Source organism: Dendrobates tinctorius, unplaced genomic scaffold (genome assembly GCF_039654945.1).
Source record: "Dendrobates tinctorius isolate UK_male_01 unplaced genomic scaffold, ASM3965494v1 ptg000226l, whole genome shotgun sequence".
Classification (NCBI taxonomy): domain Eukaryota; kingdom Metazoa; phylum Chordata; class Amphibia; order Anura; family Dendrobatidae; genus Dendrobates; species Dendrobates tinctorius.
The window spans coordinates 4,987,669-5,008,388 of NW_027361893.1; the positions used below are offsets into that span (position 1 = coordinate 4,987,669).

Below are 20,720 nucleotides of genomic sequence, written 5' to 3' on the forward strand. Positions count from 1 at the left end.
ATTAAAAAACGGACATGTCAGCATGTTTTGCCCACGGACACATTGTCCTTTGAAACACCGTGACATGTGCACAGAACCATTCACTTGAATAGACAAATAGCGCTCCGTTCCTCCCAAGTCTCTCCGCATGGCTAAGTAGTACTTTACAGCCACATATGGGGTATTACCACGTTCAGTAGAAATTTTGGTGCCATTTTTACCCACTTCTTGTGTGAAAATGTAAAATATTTGGCTAACACAAAATTTTGGTGGTAAAAATGTAGTTATTTTGTCTACACTGCCCAATGGTATAAAATCCTGTCACACACCCATGGTGTCAATGTGATCACTGCACCCCTAGATGAATTCATTGAGAAGTGTAGTTCATAAAATAGGGTCACTTATGGGGAGGGGGGGGTTCTGCTGTTCTGGCACCTCATGTGCTCTCCCAGTGGGTCATGGCACCTGCAAACCATAACAGTAAAATCTGGCGCTCCTAGCCTTATGAGCTTTGCAGTGTGCCTGAAAAATATTTCCCGATTTACATGTAGGGTATTGGCAGACTCAGGAAAAAATGGACCTCAGTTTGTTGTAAAAAAAAATTCCTATTAGCCCTTAGAAAAATTAAAAACTTGGGGTTAAAACAACATTTTAGTGGTAAAAATGTAATTTATTCTTTCTTCACCGATCAGTGGTATAAAATTCTATGAGGCACTTGTGGTGTTAATATGATCACTGCACACCCTAGATGAATTCATTGGGGAGTTTAGTTTGTAAAATGAGTTCACATATAGGGAGTTTGTTGTTCAGGTATCTCAGGGGCTCTGCCAATGTGACATGGTACCCTCAAAGAGTTCCAGCAAAATCTTAACTCCAGTATGGCGCCTCTTCCCTTCTGAGCTTTGCACTGCGCCACAAAAGTAGTATTCACTTACATATGGGGTTTCAGTGTGCTCAAGAGACATTGCACAACAACTTTTGGGGTCCAATTTCTCCTGTTACCCTTGGTAAAATAAAAGATTGGGGGTGAAAAGATTATTTTTGTGAAAAACGTGATTTTTTTTATTTTCACAGCTCTACATTATAAACTTCTGTGAAGCAGTTGGGGGTTCAAAGTGCTCACCACACGTCTAGATAAGTTCATTGGGGGGGGTTGGTCTAGTTTCCAAATGGTGTCATTTGTGGTGTTTCCACTGTTTAGGCACATCAGGAGCTCTCCAAACGCGACATGGCGTCCGATCTCAATTCCAATCAATTTTGTAAAAGTCTAACGGCGCTCCTTCCCTTCCGAGCTCTGCCATGCGCCCAAACAGTGGTTTACCCCCACATATGGGGTATCAACATACTCAGGACAAATTGCACAATAACTTTTGGGGTCCAATTTCTTCTGTTACCCTTGGGAAATTAAAAAATTGGGGCGAAAGGATCAGTGTTGTGGAAAAAAATATGATTTTTTTATTTTCACGGCTCTAAGGCTGCTATTACACTTTCCGTGAATTTGCGGGACGATTTTGCGGCCCCAATAGATTTCTATGGGTCTGCAAAATCGGCCCGCAAAAAATCCACGGTGTACCGTACGGCCGTAAGGGCCATATCTGCAGCCATGATAAAAGATTAAGTTTGCTCGATCTTTTTCACGGTGTACGGACACGGTCCCCATTGAAAATCAATGGACCGTTACTTCCGTTTTTGCGGAACACTTTTTTTTCCAATATTGTGATGATGTAAACTAGACATGTGGGAAATGTTACTTTTAAGTATTTTATGTGACATATCTCTGTGATTTAAGGGTATGAAAATTGAAATTTGGAAAATTGCTAAATTTTTGCCGTTTTTTTCACAAATAAACACAAGTCATATCAAAGAAATTTTACCACTTTTATGAAGTACAATATGTCATGAGAAAACATTCATAGAATCACCGGGATCCATTGAAGCGTTCCAGAGTTCCATTACCTCATAAAGGGACAGTGGTCAGAATTGTAGAAATTGGCCCGGTCATTAATGTGCAAACCACCCTTGGGGGTAAAGGGGTTAAGATGTTAAAAATAACAAAATGTGTCTTCTGCTTTTTCCATGTTTTTTTTCTTTTTACAAGAATTGTTGGTGACAATTTTCTTTTGAAACATTTTAATATCTGCTTTTTCTGGTGTTTTTCTTGTAATACAGGAAAACCTAAGGCCAGAAATAAACCCCTTAAATCACTGTACATGGAGACTTTGGGATCAGATCATTTATGTCTGTGGCTTCTGTAAAGAAGAAAACTAAATACTGTAAAATAATAACTCTCCTCATATGTTCCCCTTATTATCTCCAGTAATTGTATTATTACACAGGATTTTTATGATGTTACATCGGCTCATCTTCTCATTCAGGTCTCTACAATATCGGATCCTCTCAGTGAAGATCTTCTACATAAGAGAATTTTCCTGATTTACCCATCAAAGATGGATATGGACAGAGACAAGATGGCGGAGAGGGTATTACACCTCACCCTAGAGATCCTCTTCCGGGTTACTGGAGAGGTGAGAGATTCTGATGACGTCACATTACATCATTCTTATCTATGGGAATAACAGATGGACAGAACTGGAGAGGTGAGGACTCTGGAAATGTCTGTAGTGAGATTTATTAATGTGTCTCTCCATAACCAGGATTACACAGTAGTGAAGAAGACCTCTAGTGAGCGCTGTCAGGACCCTGTGTCTGAGGGATGGGGAAGACCCCTGGGCCCAATCACTGGGCCTCCACCTCACTCCCTGATACATGAGGACATCAATGACCAGAAGATCCTAGAACTCGCCTACAAGATGATTGAGCTGCTGACTGGAGAGGTGACACTGCTGGGAATGCTGGGACATTATACAGTAACACTATGAAGGGATTGGGGGATGACGGTATCATTGTATGTGTCAGGTTCCTATAAGATGTCAGGATGTCGCTGTCTATTTCTCCATGGAGGAGTGGGAGTATTTAGAAGGACACAAAGATCTGTACAAGGACGTCATGATGGAGGTTCCCCAGCCCCTCACATCACCAGGTGACAGACAGGACTAAATACACACGGCCTATAATTATCTGTATGTAAAGAATGAATTCAGTCCCTGTATGTGTTTCCTCCAGATCTATCCAATAAGAGGACAACACCAGAGAGATGTCCCCGTCCTCTACTTCCACAGGACTGTAAACAAGAAGATCCCAATGTTCCTCAGGATCATCAGGTAGATGGAGAGAAGGTGTCATGGGATTCCCCCTATGATGTGTAGATGGCTGTGAAGGTCTTGTGCTCAGTCTTGTTTTACCCACCAGTATTATACAGTATGTTTTATACTTATTGTAAGACAGCACTTACTGAGTGTGTTAGGGGAAACTCACTTGGCAAGGGATTAACGTAGACAGGCATGGTTTTGCACATAAAACAGTCTATTCGGGTTTATTTTATTCAACATAAACCACACCGTAGGCCATGTTGCACATCACTGACCTAACTCATAGTCCAGAGCACTTCATAATACACAATATTATATTGCAGACTCTAAACACGCCGGACTTCTCACTTCGTCCAGTTACCGTGGGAGACCACACGCCGAACAGTTCAGTAACATCCACGGAACATCACAAGCACCAACAGTCTGTAGAGTTAACTTACTGGAGCTCTTGCTCCACATGCTGACTCCTTGTCAGTCCTAGGTCCCCGAGGAAGCTGCCTGACTGGGATCACCGTCCCGGACAGTGCCTTGCTCACCAGGCCACCCGACAGTCCAGATCCTCAGCAGGTCGGTAGCTTCCTCAACGCAGCGGCCATCACAGACTCTGCGGGTCCATGGCCTCACCCCGTGCTTCCAGGAATCCGATCCACATACACACAGGACCTTCCAACACAGAGACCTTCAGGACCTTATACACAGACCATTCAGGTCCATACACTCGGACCATGTGACCCACACCCTGGTCACTAGAGTTGAGCGACTTTTGTCGGATTGGGTTTCGTGAAACCCGACTGAAACAAAATTTGAGTCAGATGAAACTGGTCCGACTAGGGCACAAAAAGTCGGAGTTTCGTCCGAAAACCCGACCCCAAAGCAAGTCAATGGGGAATAAAAGTCGGCATTGAGTGGATGAATGTCATCCGCTCAATGCCGACTTTTATTCCCCATTGACTTGCATTGGGGTCGGTTTTCGGACGAAACTCCGACTTTTTATTGCCCTAGTCGGACCAGTTTCATCTGACTCAAATTTTGTTTCAGTCGGGTTTCATGAAACCCAATCCGACCAAAGTCGCTCAACTCTACTGGTCACAATATGTACCTGTAACCACCCCCACAGGTGGGCGGTGTATGTGTGGTTAGTCATTCCCGCCCAGCCCTCTGACTATTCCTATAAGCCTCCCTAGTAAACAAACATTAACACTGGGGGCGTGGCTATGCAGTGAACAGGGGAGGACGCTGGCTAGGAGAGCTCCTCAATATCCTGCTGCATCCTGGATTCTGGACCCCTTCCTGTTGGCTTGCTTGGCGCTGTCTGGACCCCCTAGACGTCGGGACCCCCCGGGTACCCCGCAGCAGGTCGTGAGGCAACTTCTGATAGTGGGCTGCGGGGGAGACAGGAGCAGGTGGCTATTCCTCCACGAGGCGGCGGCCATCTTGGACGCGCAGCTCTGCCACTGAGAGCTGCAGCGTCAGCTCACACCGCTGCACCGCCGCCGGGCAGTGAAGATACCGGCTGACAGTCTTGAGGGCACGCGCGGTGAGTGCCCTGAAAAAGTGGGCCCTGCGTGTTATCCCTCCTCTATCATTTGCTCACTGCGCTGGCTGGCGCCATTATTAAGGGAGGCTCTGTACATCCTCCCCCACTGCAGCTGTCTCTGTGGGGCCCCCTCTCCCTCCCCTGGCCACAAGGAACTGTGCTGAATAGTGTTGGTTGCCATCCTCATAATGCCTGTGGCACCTTTCTGTGGCCCGAATTATAATTAACCATTACTAGCACTGCTGTGATCCCCATCTGTGGTGGGTGATACCCGGACCACACGTTTTCAACTATTTCATTAGACCGCACTGCAGTTAACCATGAGTCGACTTAAAGGGTCAGGAGCGGCGGAAAAACTGAAAGAGTTTGTCAGACCTGACCCCGCTGAAAGTGCACGACATAATAGGAGCACTTCCTCTCAAGCTCAGCGCAAAAATCGCCCTTCTGGGGGTGAGGAAGAGACGGAACAAGAGGAATTGACCCTTAAACAGGCGTCTGAGCAGTTGATGCAAGCTATCTCTCTGACCAGGACATCCCTGACGGAGAAAATTGAGGATGTTTATACGGAGGTAGGGAGACTTCGTCAGGATATGCAGGCCATGAAGGGACGCATTACGGAGATGGAGACGAGGGTGTCCAGGGTAGAAGACACCATTACACCTATGGAGGCTAAATTAACGAAGGTGGCGGGCTCCATGAATGCTTGGAAGCAAAAGGCAGATGACTTGGAGAACAGAATGCGCCGGAACAATATCCGCTTCGTTGGTCTGCCTGAGCGCTCGGACGGTCAGCATCCTGAGCAGCTTCTGGATGATTGGCTTAAGGCCTCCCTGGGAGATGAATTCTCCTCAGTGTTCGCTATTCAAAGAGGTCACAGGGTCCCTACAAGACCCCTTCCTCCGGGAGCCCCGCCTCGGCCTTTCCTGGCACGCTTGCTCAATTGTAAGGACAGAGATACCATTCTGCGTCTTGCACGACTAAAAAGTCCTGTTAAGTTCAACAATGCTCCATCTTTCCGGACTTTTCCATGGAACTGCAGAAGCAGCGGGCACAATTCATCGAGGTCAAGAAACGGCTCAGGGACAGAAACATTTTATACTCGATGATATATCCGGCCCGACTTCGGGTTGTTCATGAAGGTTCCTCCGTGTTTTTCACTGATCCAGCGGAGGCGACTGAATGGCTGCGGTCCCATAGGGGATCCCCTGCGAAGGAATCCTAATGTGGCGGCTGTTACTTTCGATCCTTTCAACCAAAGGTCTAATTGGAGCTCTCTCGGCGAATTTCCAGATATCAACAATACCGGACGCTGTGCTCAGTGATGGTATCCCCTTGTTTATTTTTTGATGGGGGCGAGAGACTGTGCTCCTATGTTACTAGGTTCCTGTTTTGTTTTTTCTTTTTCAAAAGTTTGTTTTTATAGATATTTAGGTAAATGCCGCAGCCGACGCCAATATTGCTATCTGGGTGGGATCTCTGCACTTGGTTCGGGCACCATTATGCAACATATCCAGATGGACGGGAATGAGTTCTGAGTTGATTTGTATGACTTGGAATGTAAGAGGCATAAAAACCCCTCAAAAGAAAATTAAGGTGTTCTCACAAATTAGACACTATCGTCCTCACATTGTGGCTTTGGTGGAGACGCACCTGAGCAGGGATACTGTTCGGTGGGTACAGAAACCGTGGGTGCAATGGTTTACACATGCTTTTCACACCAGCTATTCGAGGGGAGTTTCACTGTTAATCCATAAAGATGTTCGGTGGGAGACCAGAGAGGCCCGGAAAGACCCTGAGGGACGATTTGTGTTTGTACATGCACTGATCAACTCTAAGAAATATGTTATTCTGTGTATTTATAATCCCCCCCCCCGGCCAATATGTCAATTATCCAGAAGGCATTGAGCTTCGCTCTGAATCACTCAGACGCACATGTCATCTGTATGGGAGATTTTAATTTGGTCATGAACAGTCATCTTGATAAATTGAGATTAGATGATGGAGTACAAAGTGGGGTCCGCCCCCCCGGGCGCTTCCCAACTGTCACAATTCATGGCGGGTAGTGGGTGGCTGGATCTTTGGAGAATGCGCCATCCTGAGACAAGGGAGTATACTTGCCATTCTTCCACTAAACGCTCTCTGTCTCGCATATATTATATCTTTGGATCCAGCAGCCTTGCGACATGGGTAGATGATATTGAACATGGAAGTAGGGGGATTTCAGATCATAGCCCAGTTGTTCTTAAACTTAAATATGGACGATCGACCAATAGGATAACATGGAAGTTGAACCCTTTTTGGCTGAAGTTGATAACACCCCCTGATATAGAACGATAGATCAGTTACGTTGCTTCATCTCGTCCCACCCTGAACCCCGAAATATTAATGTATTTTGGGATGCTCTTAAAGCTTATTTACGGGGTTGTTTATCCTCTACGATTTCTTACATTAAACGGGTGACATCGGAGGAGGATGGCGAGATGGAGCGACGTCTGAAAGATTCAGAGGCAGCCTATATGTCCGATCAAACTAACAGTAATAGGGTGGAGTGGCTGACTGTTCAAAGGTTATATGTTCAATATATTGACACCAAAACAAAACGTAAATTATTTTTTGCCTGACAATCTTATTTTGAGATGGGGAATCAGGCAAGCAAATTTTTGGCTTACTTAGTACGACAGCATAATGCGACTAACATGGTTCTACAGATTCACAATTCGGGTGGTACTTTGGTTTCCTCAACTGAGGAGATGCTGAAGTGCTTTTCTGACTATTATGATTCATTATACAATTCTAAGACTGATGTGGATGGCCCAGGGTGTCTAAATTATATGTCAGATATAGAGTTTCCTACACTGAGTCCTTCCCAACAGGCCTATATTGGTGCTGAGTTTACTCTAGAGGAGGTAGAGGATGCCATAAAAGACATGGCCTCCGGGAAGGCCCCTGGACCGGATGGATTTCCTGTTGAATTGTATAGGAAATACCAGGAGATATTGGCGCCCCTTTTGTTGACGGTGTTTCATGGGATTTGGGAGGGGGGATGTATGGCGGAATCCTTTTATGAGGCTAGTATAATAGATCTTAAAAAGGAGGGGAAGGACCCTTTAGATTGTGGATCTTATAGGCCCATATCACTAGTAAATGTGGATTATAAGATTTTTACAAAAATTTTGGCCAAAACGTTGAACTCAGTCATATTAGACCTTATACACTCTGACCAAACTGGTTTTATGCTAAACCAGCCAAAAATTATCAAAAGTAATGCTCTCAAGACAATCAAATAGAAAAACCCAAGATCAACCTCTAATTGAAGTACAGACCAAAACCAGAGCATTTAAATAGTAAAACATCATTTCTTTTATTAGTACAAATGTCAAAAATTTAAAAGACATACATGTTCACAAGATTAGTGCAAGAAAAAAGGGACAAACGACTCCCATTATATGTATTTTGCTGCATAGTATTGAACCTCATAGCTAATAAACAATCAATTTGTATAAGCTGATAGAGACCTATACTATAGTGTCTGCTGTTCAATAAAACATGCAAAGTACATTCACTACACAGCTGATGCACATAGGCTAAGATAAACACTAGCCTAGGCTATCCTAATACTAGACCGAAGATATGTTTATGATTTATAACCAACTAGAAGGTATATATATATATTAACTAATTAGCGCTAAAGCTACTGAGGCCATTACCTGGATCCTGGCAGCGTTAATATAAGTCCCGTGGGAGACAAATCCCTCCACCCCGACGTGCACGTTTCGCCCAGCTTCCTCGGGGGGCGTGTCTAGGCCGTGGGTGTGTGGAGTTAAAATGCAAGCCTCAGCCAATCAGAAGGAATCTTTCTCCCACGCTTCAACCAATGAGCCAGGCTCTTCCAAGAAACGCTGTAGGGATGGTTGTAACGGCACATGCGCCGATCGCGCTCCACTCCACTTAAATAATTAGACATCCAGCCGCGGTCACAGTGAATGGCCTCCTATCCCCCACCATATAACCAATGCTGAGGGACGAGCGCCATCAGTGTAAGCGTCCACGGCACGTATGTCAGGAGGGTGCCGATCCACGCATGCGCACTCCAAACCCCAGGACTGCTCATATTTCTGGCCCACATAACTAAACGGCTGAAGCAAAATCAGTAAACTAATAAATCTAAAGCCTAAATAACATTTGTATGTGCACAAAATTCATTTATAATAATCAGAACAGAAAAATTTCCGTCCCCCCTATCTGATATAAATGTACATATTCAGAGGTGCCATAGGAAATTTACCCCAATCACCTTTCTTTACTATGTTTCACCATTTGTCATGGGTAAAGGATTGGAAAAGGCATATATACTTTATCAAAAATGACACATCACTATAAATACCTATCAAGAGATGCCCAATACTAAATATTAACAATTATTGCAGCAGTTATACAAAATTATCCAATAAATACGCCAAAATAATGGCAAAAATATTGGTGCATCTCAAAATACTAAATTCTAAACCCACAATACTCCAATAAACAGGCAAGGTCCACCAAATATGAAAGGCAGGGAAAAATCCTTCATAGATGATCTTATATCAATCCATTTTCTGTATGGCTTCACTCAGATGGATTCCGACCGTCTTGCTTATAGGCTTTTCCTAGAACTCTCCTTTCATCCTGAATGAGGCTCGTAACACAAAACCCAAAAAATAGAAAAGAAAAAAAGGTAAGTACAACTACAACACAAACAATAAAAACACCCCTGCCCTAAAATTAATCAGGAGAAAACTCAATAATGTCCTATAGAAACGCACCAAAACCAGCATTCTCATTGAGACCTTGTGGTTGAAGTGTACCCAATTTAAATATCCACCTACACTCTAATTTGGCAAGTTCTTTACCTAAATCTCCTCCTCTTGAATTTAATACAATGCTGTCAATACCTTTAATTTTCAACAAATGTGCTTTGCATTCGTGGTATCTCTTAAAATGTCTTGGCAATGTTTTGAGAACACTCTCATCCTCAACTGTTCTGGCCTTTTCTATATCCAAGCAATGCTCTCTTGTGCAAATTTTTAATTCGCGAGTGGTTAAACCCACATACACTTTATTACATGGGCAAGTGGCATGGTATATCACCCCTTTACTTGAACATGTTAAATGTCTTCGAATTTCAAAAGATTTAGAACCATTAAAATTCTTAAAAGTGTTTGCCCTTATCAAATTAGCACAAGCCTTGCAGACCCCACAAGGAAAAAAGCCAGGATTCTCACACATCATAGATTTTGTCCTTTTATTAGGTTCGTAGTGGCTATGCACCAGACAATCACGTAATGTCCGTGAGCGCCTTGCTACCATTGAGGGATATGGATCCAGAATTTTATTTAAAGTCGGATCACTCAGTAGCACATTCCATTGTTTGTTTAAAATATCCCTACATTCGCTCCATTGATCATGGAACGTAGTTATAAACCTCACCTTGTTCCCAAATGAGTGATTATTCTGTGCTCTGCACAATAGAGAATCCCTCGGTGTCTGGTTTGCTCTATTGTAACCTTTGCGAATACTCCTATGACTATAATTACGTTCTTTAAAACGTTGTGATAATTCCTTGGCTTGTAGTTCAAACTGGTGGTCATCTGAGCAGATGCGTTTAATACGTAAAAACTGGCCAATCGGAATTCCTTGTATCAAAGTTTTCGGATGAAAAGATCCCGCATGCAAGAGGGAATTAGTAGCTGTTTTTTTACGAAATACAGTTGTGGAAAGAACTCCATCATCAGATGCTGAAATGAGAATATCCAAAAATTCAATACTTCGGCCAAACGTGTGTGTCAGAGGAATATTATATGGATTGACATTAAGGACCTTCATTGTCTCGTTCAGTTCATCCATCGAACCCTCCCAAATAAATAGCACGTCATCTATGAACCTGATCCAATTGTGGATCTGCTTCATCCCTGGTATGGCATCATCAAGAAATATCTCCCGCTCCCAAAACCCCAAAAATAAATTTGCATACGAGGGGGCACAAGAGGCCCCCATCGCAGTCCCCTGTATTTGTAAATAGATTTTTTTATTAAATGTAAAAACATTATGTTTAAGTACAAAATCCAATAATTGGATAAGTAATTCATCCATGGGTTTCGGTATGTTGCTGGATTTCAGAAACCATTGGACCGCTCTAATGCCATCTTCATGTCGAATCGAAGAATAGAGCGCCTCCACATCGGCTGTCACGAGTAACATATCATCACTCAATTGGACCTGGTTGAAATGGTTTAAAGCCGCAGTTGTATCCCTAATACATGAAGGCAACTCCTGGACCAATGGCTTCAGAAAATAATCCACAACATCACAAATGATTTCACAAAGGCCATCATTACTCGAAACAATAGGTCTCCCAGGGGGATTTTGAATATCTTTGTGGACTTTGGGAATCAGGTAGAATGTTGGCAACTTAGGTTTCATGGTCTTAAAGATGTCAACCAATCTTTTGGGAATGATGTGGTGTTCAAGTGCGGTTTCCAAGATCTCAATTAACTCCTGTTGAAACTTCACTGAGGGATTAAACGTTAACTGTCTATAACAGTCCTTGTTGTTCAATAGTTTCTCCGCCTGCATGATATACATGCAATTAGGCCAGATCACTATATTACCCCCTTTATCCGCCATCTTAAACACCACATCATCCCAAGATTCCATTGTCTTCAGAGCCCTCTTCTCTTCGACTGTTAAATTAGATTGACCAAACCGTTTTTGCGGCAAGGAAACTATATCATTGGACACCAAGGGATTCTCTATTGTGCAGAGCACAGAATAATCACTCATTTGGGAACAAGGTGAGGTTTATAACTACGTTCCATGATCAATGGAGCGAATGTAGGGATATTTTAAACAAACACTGGAATGTGCTACTGAGTGATCCGACTTTAAATAAAATTCTGGATCCATATCCCTCAATGGTAGCAAGGTGCTCACGGACATTACGTGATTGGTGCATAGCCACTACGAACCTAATAAAAGGACAAAATCTATGATGTGTGATAATCCTGGCTTTTTTCCTTGTGGGGTCTGCAAGGCTTGTGCTAATTTGAGATACCACGAATGCAAAGCACATTTGTTGAAAATTAAAGGTATTGACAGCATTGTATTAAATTCAAGAGGAGGAGATTTAGGTAAAGAACTTGCCAAATTAGAGTGTAGGTGGATATTTAAATTGGGTACACTTCAACCACAAGGTCTCAATGAGAATGCTGGTTTTGGTGCGTTTCTATAGGACATTATTGAGTTTTCTCCTGTTTAATTTTAGGGCAGGGGTGTTTTTATTGTTTGTGTTGTAGTTGTACTTACCTTTTTTTCTTTTCTATTTTTTGGGTTTTGTGTTACGAGCCTCATTCAGGATGAAAGGAGAGTTTTAGGAAAAGCCTATAAGCAAGTCGGTCGGAATCCATCTGAGTGAAGCCATACAGAAAATGGATTGATATAAGATCATCTATGAAGGATTTTTCCCTGCCTTTCATATTTGGTGGACCTTGCCTGTTTATTGGAGTATTGTGGGTTTAGAATTTAGTATTTTGAGATGCACCAATATTTTTGCCATTATTTTGGCGTATTTATTGGATAATTTTGTATAACTGCTGCAATAATTGTTAATATTTAGTATTGGGCATCTCTTGATAGGTATTTATTGTGATGTGTCATTTTTGATAAAGTATATATGCCTTTTCCAATCCTTTACCCATGACAAATGGTGAAACATAGTAAAGAAAGGTGATTGGGGTAAATTTCCTATGGCACCTCTGAATATGTACATTTATATCAGATAGGGGGGACGGAAATTTTTCTGTTCTGATTATTATAAATGAATTTTGTGCACATACAAATGTTATTTAGGCTTTAGATTTATTAGTTTACTGATTTTGCTTCAGCCGTTTAGTTATGTGGGCCAGAAATATGAGCAGTCCTGGGGTTTGGAGTGCGCATGCGTGGATCGGCACCCTCCTGACATACGTGCCGTGGACGCTTACACTGATGGCGCTCGTCCCTCAGCATTGGTTATATGGTGGGGGATAGGAGGCCATTCACTGTGACCGCGGCTGGATGTCTAATTATTTAAGTGGAGTGGAGTGCGATCGGCGCATGCGCCGTTACAACCATCCCTACAGCGTTTCTTGGAAGAGCCTGGCTCATTGGTTGAAGCGTGGGAGAAAGATTCCTTCTGATTGGCTGAGGCTTGCATTTTAACTCCACACACCCACGGCCTAGACACGCCCCCCGAGGAAGCTGGGCGAAACGTGCACGTCGGGGTGGAGGGATTTGTCTCCCACGGGACTTATATTAACGCTGCCAGGATCCAGGTAATGGCCTCAGTAGCTTTAGCGCTAATTAGTTAATATATATATATACCTTCTAGTTGGTTATAAATCATAAACATATCTTCGGTCTAGTATTAGGATAGCCTAGGCTAGTGTTTATCTTAGCCTATGTGCATCAGCTGTGTAGTGAATGTACTTTGCATGTTTTATTGAACAGCAGACACTATAGTATAGGTCTCTATCAGCTTATACAAATTGATTGTTTATTAGCTATGAGGTTCAATACTATGCAGCAAAATACATATAATGGGAGTCGTTTGTCCCTTTTTTCTTGCACTAATCTTGTGAACATGTATGTCTTTTAAATTTTTGACATTTGTACTAATAAAAGAAATGATGTTTTACTATTTAAATGCTCTGGTTTTGGTCTGTACTTCAATTAGAGGTTGATCTTGGGTTTTTCAAACTGGCTTTATGCCCAGTAAGAGCACCTCCATCAGTATTAGACGAGTCCAGTCAGTGGTCCAATATAGCTCTCTGGTACCAGATAATGAATGGGCTTTGGCATCGCTGGATGCGGCCAAGGCCTTTGACTCTCTTGAATGGCCTTTTCTCCATGCATGTTTGCAGAGGTATGGATTCGGTGATAGATTCCAAAAATGGGTCAGTGTTTTATACATGAAGCCTAAGGCCCAGGTCATCATAAATAACTTCATATCTGAGCCATTTTTACTGCATAGGGGAGCTCGTCAGGGGTGTCCCCTTTCCCCGGCCCTTTTTGCTCTTGCTATTGAGGCGCTGGCAATTCGTATAAGATCTTCCCCTAGTGTTGTTGGTATAGAAATAGCGGGTCGGACAGACACCATAGGCCTATATGCTGACGATATGGTGATATTTATGGACAAAGCGGAGGAAACCTTGACAGGAGTCATCACTACTATAAATAAATTCAGTAAATATTCTGGCCTATACATAAATTGGGAGAAGTCTGCTTTGATGCCTCTTTCCCACGCTCCAATGCCAAGACTTGAGACTCTCTCCTTATTGCCCATTGTAACCAATTTTAAATATCTGGGTGTCCATATTTCTCAGGGCAGTAAACTTGATCTGCAACTCAATATACAACCATTGCTGGAGACAGTCAAAGGTAAATTTGCGATCTGGGGTAAACTTCCACTGTCTGTAGCCGGACGTATTAATTAAAATGATATTACTCCCCAAGCTCTGTTACTTTCTTCAACATAGTGCGGTAGTGGTGCCCAAATCCTTTTTCGCTAATCTAAATTCCCAGATCACATCCTTTATAAGGGGGGAAACCAGGCCTAAACTTAAACTATCCACTCTACAGAGACCCAAGAGGGGAGGGGGGGCAGCGTTACCCGATTTCTTCCTATATTATTTGGCTGGACAGGCCAAGGCCATAAGTACATGGATGCCTGGAGGTCATCTCCCTAATTCTGAAAGTCATCTGTTTCATGCTGCACAGGCTAGTTTCCCACTGGGATTTTTGGAAATGAGGAAAATAACTGTCTCGAGACTGTTACCCCTGCTTCGTCTGGCACGATCGATATGGAGACAGATTAAAGGGGTGGTTGGATTTAGGGATATTATAGCTGAAATGCCCCTATGGAATAATGACTACCTCCCGGTGCTACTTGAACATCCATCTGCCAAGTTTTGGGTTCAGTATAGTGTCTCTACGATAGGTGATCTATATGATCATGGAACTTTGATGTCCTTTGAACAATTACAAGTTAATCGCAGTGTCCCGAGATCCAGGTTTTTCCGTTATTTGCAATTAATGTCAGCTTTTCAATCGCACATGAGATGTATACAGTAGGCATAAATAATGCCATTTCGTGTCTACCCTTGATAGGGATCCTTAAATCACAGGGCCCTCAAGGTCTCATCTCCTCTCTGTATACATATATGTTGTCAGTGGGGACAGAATGTGCCTTAGATTCCGTTAAGAAGAAATGGGAGAGGCTCATCCCAGATACACAGGGTGAGGAATGGGAAGAAATCCTGGAGTCACCAATCTGGGTGTCTCTGTCTGCCAACAATAGGATGATACAGTTGTATATTATTAATCAATCATATTTAACTCCTATCCGACTCTTTAAGATGGGCCAGTACCAGTCATCAGAATGTTTGAGATGTCACTCAATGGATGCAGACTTTATTCATATGATCTGGTGCTGTCCTGTTGTTGCGCAATTCTGGAGGGGGGCGACGTCATTATTAACATCCTTGGTACAAACCCCTGTTCCCCTTGAGCCACTGATCTGTGTATTTGGAGTATGGGATGAGGAGGCATGGGGTCATTATGTTGGGATTTTTCTACGGGAGACACTGTTTCTGCCACGGAAGGTACTAGCATTACGGTGGATGGGAAATTCACCTCCTTCTCTTGGGTCCTGGATCACTCTAGTAAATTCGATTATCCCATATGAACGTACGTTGTATCAAAACAGAGGGTGACCGGGTAAATTCGGAAAGATTTGGGAGAGGTGGAATTCCTCTCACCTCACTTTGCAGAGTAGAGATGTCGCACAGTAAACAGCCCATTATGTGGAAGTAGGCTGCGGAATAGTTTGTTTTTTGTAGACGTAGGTATGGTTTAGAAGCTAGGCAGGTTTCATCATTGGAATAATAACACGAAGCTATTGTGATTTAGTTGGTATTATGTTTTGCTTTATTTATATACAACTGATGCGCACATTATGCTTCACATTTTCATGTCACCTGAGCATATGTATGTTTTGTATCAAGAGTAACATCATATACTAAATGTGTGTATTGTATAACTGCTTATGGTTTAATAAACGAATTTAAAAAAAACCAAAACAAACATTAACACTTGTGGAACTACAAGTCTCAGAGCAACTACATTTCGGGCTTACATTGCAGAGGACCTCTGCGACACATACCGGCCATTTACAATCCTGCTAGACACTGTTTCACTATCACAGATACGCCTGCGACTGCCATGCAGTCCTGTGGCCTCAATACGCCTCTGTGCATACGCTGAGGAGCACATACAGCACTCCCTAGCTGTAACAGGGGTCACTGCCTTACATTGTGTAATAAGAACATGGAGATGGCAGAATTAGAGCTGATCATAGATGTGACTTCTCCATCTGTCTGTGACTTTTACAATATTTGTTTCAGGGTGAAGATCTGACCCATATTAATACTACAGAGACATATGTGAGGGGTGATGAGCGGTGTAAAGAGGAGATTCCTACATATGACTACCCAGGTGAGTAGTAACCACTAAATGCAGAGAAGTCACAGATTCTTCTCAGTCACCGGCTGTGGCTGCTTTATCGGTGGTGTAGTCTGGCCGTATCACAATTGTGTGATCACTATTTTGCTTCTAGACCACAAAATGTTCTTCTACCCAAAACAGATCAAATTACTTTGGGCATTGAAAGCCCTAGTCTATAGAACTTACAACCTGGAGGATCCACCTACCCCCTGGGATTAGGAGAAGCTGACCATTACCTGCCCAGATCTGTAAACTACAAAGTCAAATGACAGCATATGTAGAATGTGCTGACAAGTAAGAAAACCACTTGAAGAAAAATATTACCATGGTCTGTAAGAGAAAGTGGAGGGTAATGATGTTGTTGGCTTCCTAGATCCCCGATATCTTATTGCACACATGTCAAACTACGTCTTGTGGGCCAATTTGGAACGCTATGCCGGCACCGTCCCCCCATTTTACTGTATGGAGGACTCTGTGGTGCCTGTTATACTATGTGGAGAGCTGTTAATACATATCAAGGTTGTCCCACTACCGTATATACTCGTGTATAAGCCGACCCACCCCCCCCACCCCCCAATTTTGCCACAAAAAACTGGGAAAACTTATTGACTTGCGTATAAGCCTAGGGTGGAAAATGCAGCAGCTACTGGTAAATTTCAAAAATAAAAATAGATGCCAATAAAAGTAAAATTAATTGAGACATCAGTAGGTTAAATGTTTTTGAATATCCATATTGAATCAGGAGCCCCATGTAATGCTTCATACAGTTCATGATGGCCCCATAAGATGCTCCGTACAAAATACACCCCAAATAATGCTGCACAAAGGTTAATAATGGCACCATAAGATGCTCCATACAAAATATGCCCCATATAATGCTGCACAAAGGTTAATAATGGCCCCATATGATTCTCTATACAAAATACGCCCCATATAATTCTGCACGAAGGTTAATAATGGCCCCATAAGATGCTCCATAGAATAATATGCCCCATATGCTGCTCCATAAAGGTTATGGCCCCATAAGATGCTCCATAGATTATGCCCCCATAAGATGCTCCATAGATTATGCCCCCCATATGCTGCTCCATAGAGCCATGCGGAGCGGTGAGCTGGGGACAGGTGAATATTGCATATACTTACCTCCTCCTGGCACGGTCTATGCAGCCCCCCTGCTTCTCTCGTATATATGCGAATATGCGCATATTCATGACTTTAATGAGTGATACCACGTGATCGCTGAAGGAAGGAGCCTGATACCGTGGGAGAAGGGGGGGCTGCAGAGACGCACAAGGGGGTGACACCCCTGCTCCCCCTCCCCGCCGACCCCCTGGCGTATATGACTTGCGTATAAGCCGAGAGGAGGACTTTCAGAGCAAAAAAATGGGCTGAAAATCTCGGCTTATACACGAGTATATACGGCACTTTGTTCAAGTTTTTTAATTTGGCCCTCTCTGTATTGACATCACTGTCTTATTGGATGAATCTACCTTCTCTCCCTTCTGTGCTGCTGAATGTGCTCATATGGTCCCTACAAGACCTGGTCTAGTCTTTCTGACCAAACTTTTCTTTTATGATAGAAAACATTAACCCCTTTACCCACCAAGGTGATTTGCACGTCATTGACCAGGCCAGTTTTTGCAATTCTCACCGCTGTCACTTTATGAGGTAATAACTCTGGGATGCTTCAACGGATCCCACTGATTCTGAGACTTGTTTTTTCCTGACATCTTGTACTTCATGGTAGTGGTAAAATTTATTTTATATAACTTGATATTTCCAGTTTTTTTTGTGGAAAAAAAAAAGGAAACTTGGAAAATTTTGCAATTTTCAAACTTTGAATTCTTATGCCCTTAAATCAGAGATATGTCACACAAAATAGTCAATAAATACCATTTCCTATATGCCTACTTTACATTAGCACAATTGTTTTTGGTAGGAAGTTATAAGGGTTAAAAGTCGACCATCTATTAAAATGAGATCTAAATGATTGCTTGTACCTGACCTTATAAATATGAGCCGAGTGCACGTGTAACAATTACATGAGTACTACGGAATTTGATTGCGTGGGATAATATGACACTGAGACCAAAGTTGATGCAAATAAGTATATTTAACAAGTGTAACCAAACTAACAGGGCACTTCCTGCAATAGTAACGAGAACACAGCACAATATGGAATGATGCAAGTAAAGCAAAACAAACAGCACTTCCTGCAATTGTAACGAAAACACAGCTCAATATAGAAATGTCTAGAGTAACTGAAGAGCGTGGCACGACCGCTAATATAACCAGACCAAAAGTAATATAATGCAGGTGTATACAAGGCACTGAATGTAGGAGTCCAGCAGAAAGTATGTAAGCACACCGCATTTAATGAGGCAGTCCAGCGATATTATAAAGGTGGGAATGCACTCTGCACTTAAACATGGAAGTCCAGCTTTATACCGGACTGGCGTTAACAAGAGAAGGTCACTATGTGTACCTTTTGGGCTGTGAGTCCCACACAGCAGCCACACAAACACAGACCTAGAGGAGAAGATGATGTCAGGATTCCTTACAAGCCACAACAGTTCCCGGGGTGAATAGCTCCAACTAGAAATCCAGACAGTAGTTAAGCACAGACAGCATCAGGGAGATGCCTAGAGGACTGTAGGCAGCAGAACAAGGAGAGGCAGAACACCGAGTAACGAGCAGCAGCCGCCGTGAGTCCACCAGCAGAAAAGCAGGAGCCAACAGCAACAAAATACTCAGGCAAAGAGGAGCACACGTCCCGGACTTAAATAATCAAGACAGACAGGAATTTCCATGACAGGGCGAGATACAAGACTCCATCTTGGATCAGGGCAAACAGGCACAAAGGAAAGTCCGGAATCCTTACAGCGCGCTTAAAAGAGACAAACCGAACAGAGAGTCAGATGTATACTCCTTTCTCAGCAAAGGCTGGCCCACAATTGGACTTTATTCTTACAAAGAATCTTGTAACAGACAGGAAAAGGGCATCACACAATCTTCTGAACAGCCAGTGACAGTCTATGATAGGTCAATGCCAACTCCACTCCATATATGGTGTCTTCAGTGTGTCTCCACTTTCACATTCCAAAGATTCCTTCCAGGGTGTTGTCCCAGGACACAGATGCCATGTTGCTACACCATATCTGAACTAGCTTATAAGGTTTGATTTCATTAGCCATTCTCTCCTTCACACTACTTTTGAGGCAAAGCTCAGAAGGGAAGAGGCGCCATATTGGAGTTTAGAGTTTGCTGGAATGGTTTGAGGGTGCCGTGTCACATTGTCAGAGCCCCTGAGATGCTAGAACAACAGAAGCTCCCCATGTGTGAACTCATTTTTCAATCTACACTCCCCAATGAATTCATCTAGAGGTACAGTGATCATATTAACACCACATGTGCCTCACAGAGTTTTATACCACTGACTGGTGAAGAAAGAATAAATTACATTTTTACTACTAAAATGTTGTTTTAAGGGCAAATAGGAATTTTTTTACAACAAACTGAGGACCATTTTTCCTGAGTGCGCCATTACCCTACATGTAATCAGGAAATATTTTTCCGACAGTGCAAAGCTAGGAAGGGAAAGAGCGTCATACTATAGTGAAGATTTTATTGTTATGGTTTGTGGGTGCCATGACCCACTGGGAGAGCCCCTGATTTGCCAGAACAACAGAACCTCCATTAGTGACTCCATTTTACAAATTACACCTCTCAATAAATTCATCTAGGGGGCGCAGTGATCATATTGACATCACGGTGTGTCACACAATGTTATACCATTGGGCAGTAAAGAAAAAATAACTACAATTTTACCACAAAAATTTTGTTTTAGCCCAAGATTTTACATTTTCACACAAAAAGTGGGTAAACACCCTAATTTGTCCCACAATTTCTACTGAAGGTGACATTACACCCTTTTGTGGCTGTAGAGTACTGTTTGGCCATAGGAGAGACTTGGAAGGGATGGAGCGCCATTTGCCTCTTGGAGCGCAGATTTTCTTATATTACTTTGTGGACTCCATATACAGAGCCCCTTAATTGCTTAGAAGAGCAGAATCCCCCCTCAAGTGACTTCATTTTGGAAAATATACCCCTCTCGGAATTTATCTACAGGTGTAGTGAAGATTTTGACTCCATGGGTGGTTTCCAGAAACAAGCAGCAATGAATGTTGCCGAGTGAAAAGTGCAAACTGTAATTGTAGTGACCAGTACGCCGTAGTGACCAGTACATTGCAGTCACCAGTACTTTATGACCAAATCAAGCTTGTAGAGACATGCACCCGAAGTTAGTCAGGCTCTCATTGCTTCAGAAATGCCAAACATGTGGACACTATATGTGGTTTTGGTACACTGTGGGGCTCAGAAGAGAGTGGGGAATTTGGATTCGGGAGCGCAGAATTTGC

At 42.8% G+C, this 20,720-nt stretch overlaps 2 protein-coding genes across 2 annotated transcripts in view; one reads left to right on the plus strand and one right to left on the minus strand.

The window, feature by feature from the left end:
- The window catches only part of LOC141059255 (uncharacterized), a 252,339-nt gene that overhangs the window by 126,920 nt on the left and 104,699 nt on the right, over nucleotides 1–20,720 (minus strand). The window lies entirely within an intron of this gene.
- The window catches only part of LOC141059242 (uncharacterized), a 71,889-nt gene that overhangs the window by 37,820 nt on the left and 13,349 nt on the right, over nucleotides 1–20,720 (plus strand). Inside the window, exons 6-10 of the mRNA XM_073555543.1 lie at nucleotides 2,355–2,504; nucleotides 2,634–2,813; nucleotides 2,896–3,019; nucleotides 3,103–3,200; nucleotides 16,203–16,293. Coding sequence (XP_073411644.1) covers nucleotides 2,355–2,504; nucleotides 2,634–2,813; nucleotides 2,896–3,019; nucleotides 3,103–3,200; nucleotides 16,203–16,293 — 643 coding nt within the window. The remainder of the gene's footprint in view (nucleotides 1–2,354; nucleotides 2,505–2,633; nucleotides 2,814–2,895; nucleotides 3,020–3,102; nucleotides 3,201–16,202; nucleotides 16,294–20,720) is intronic.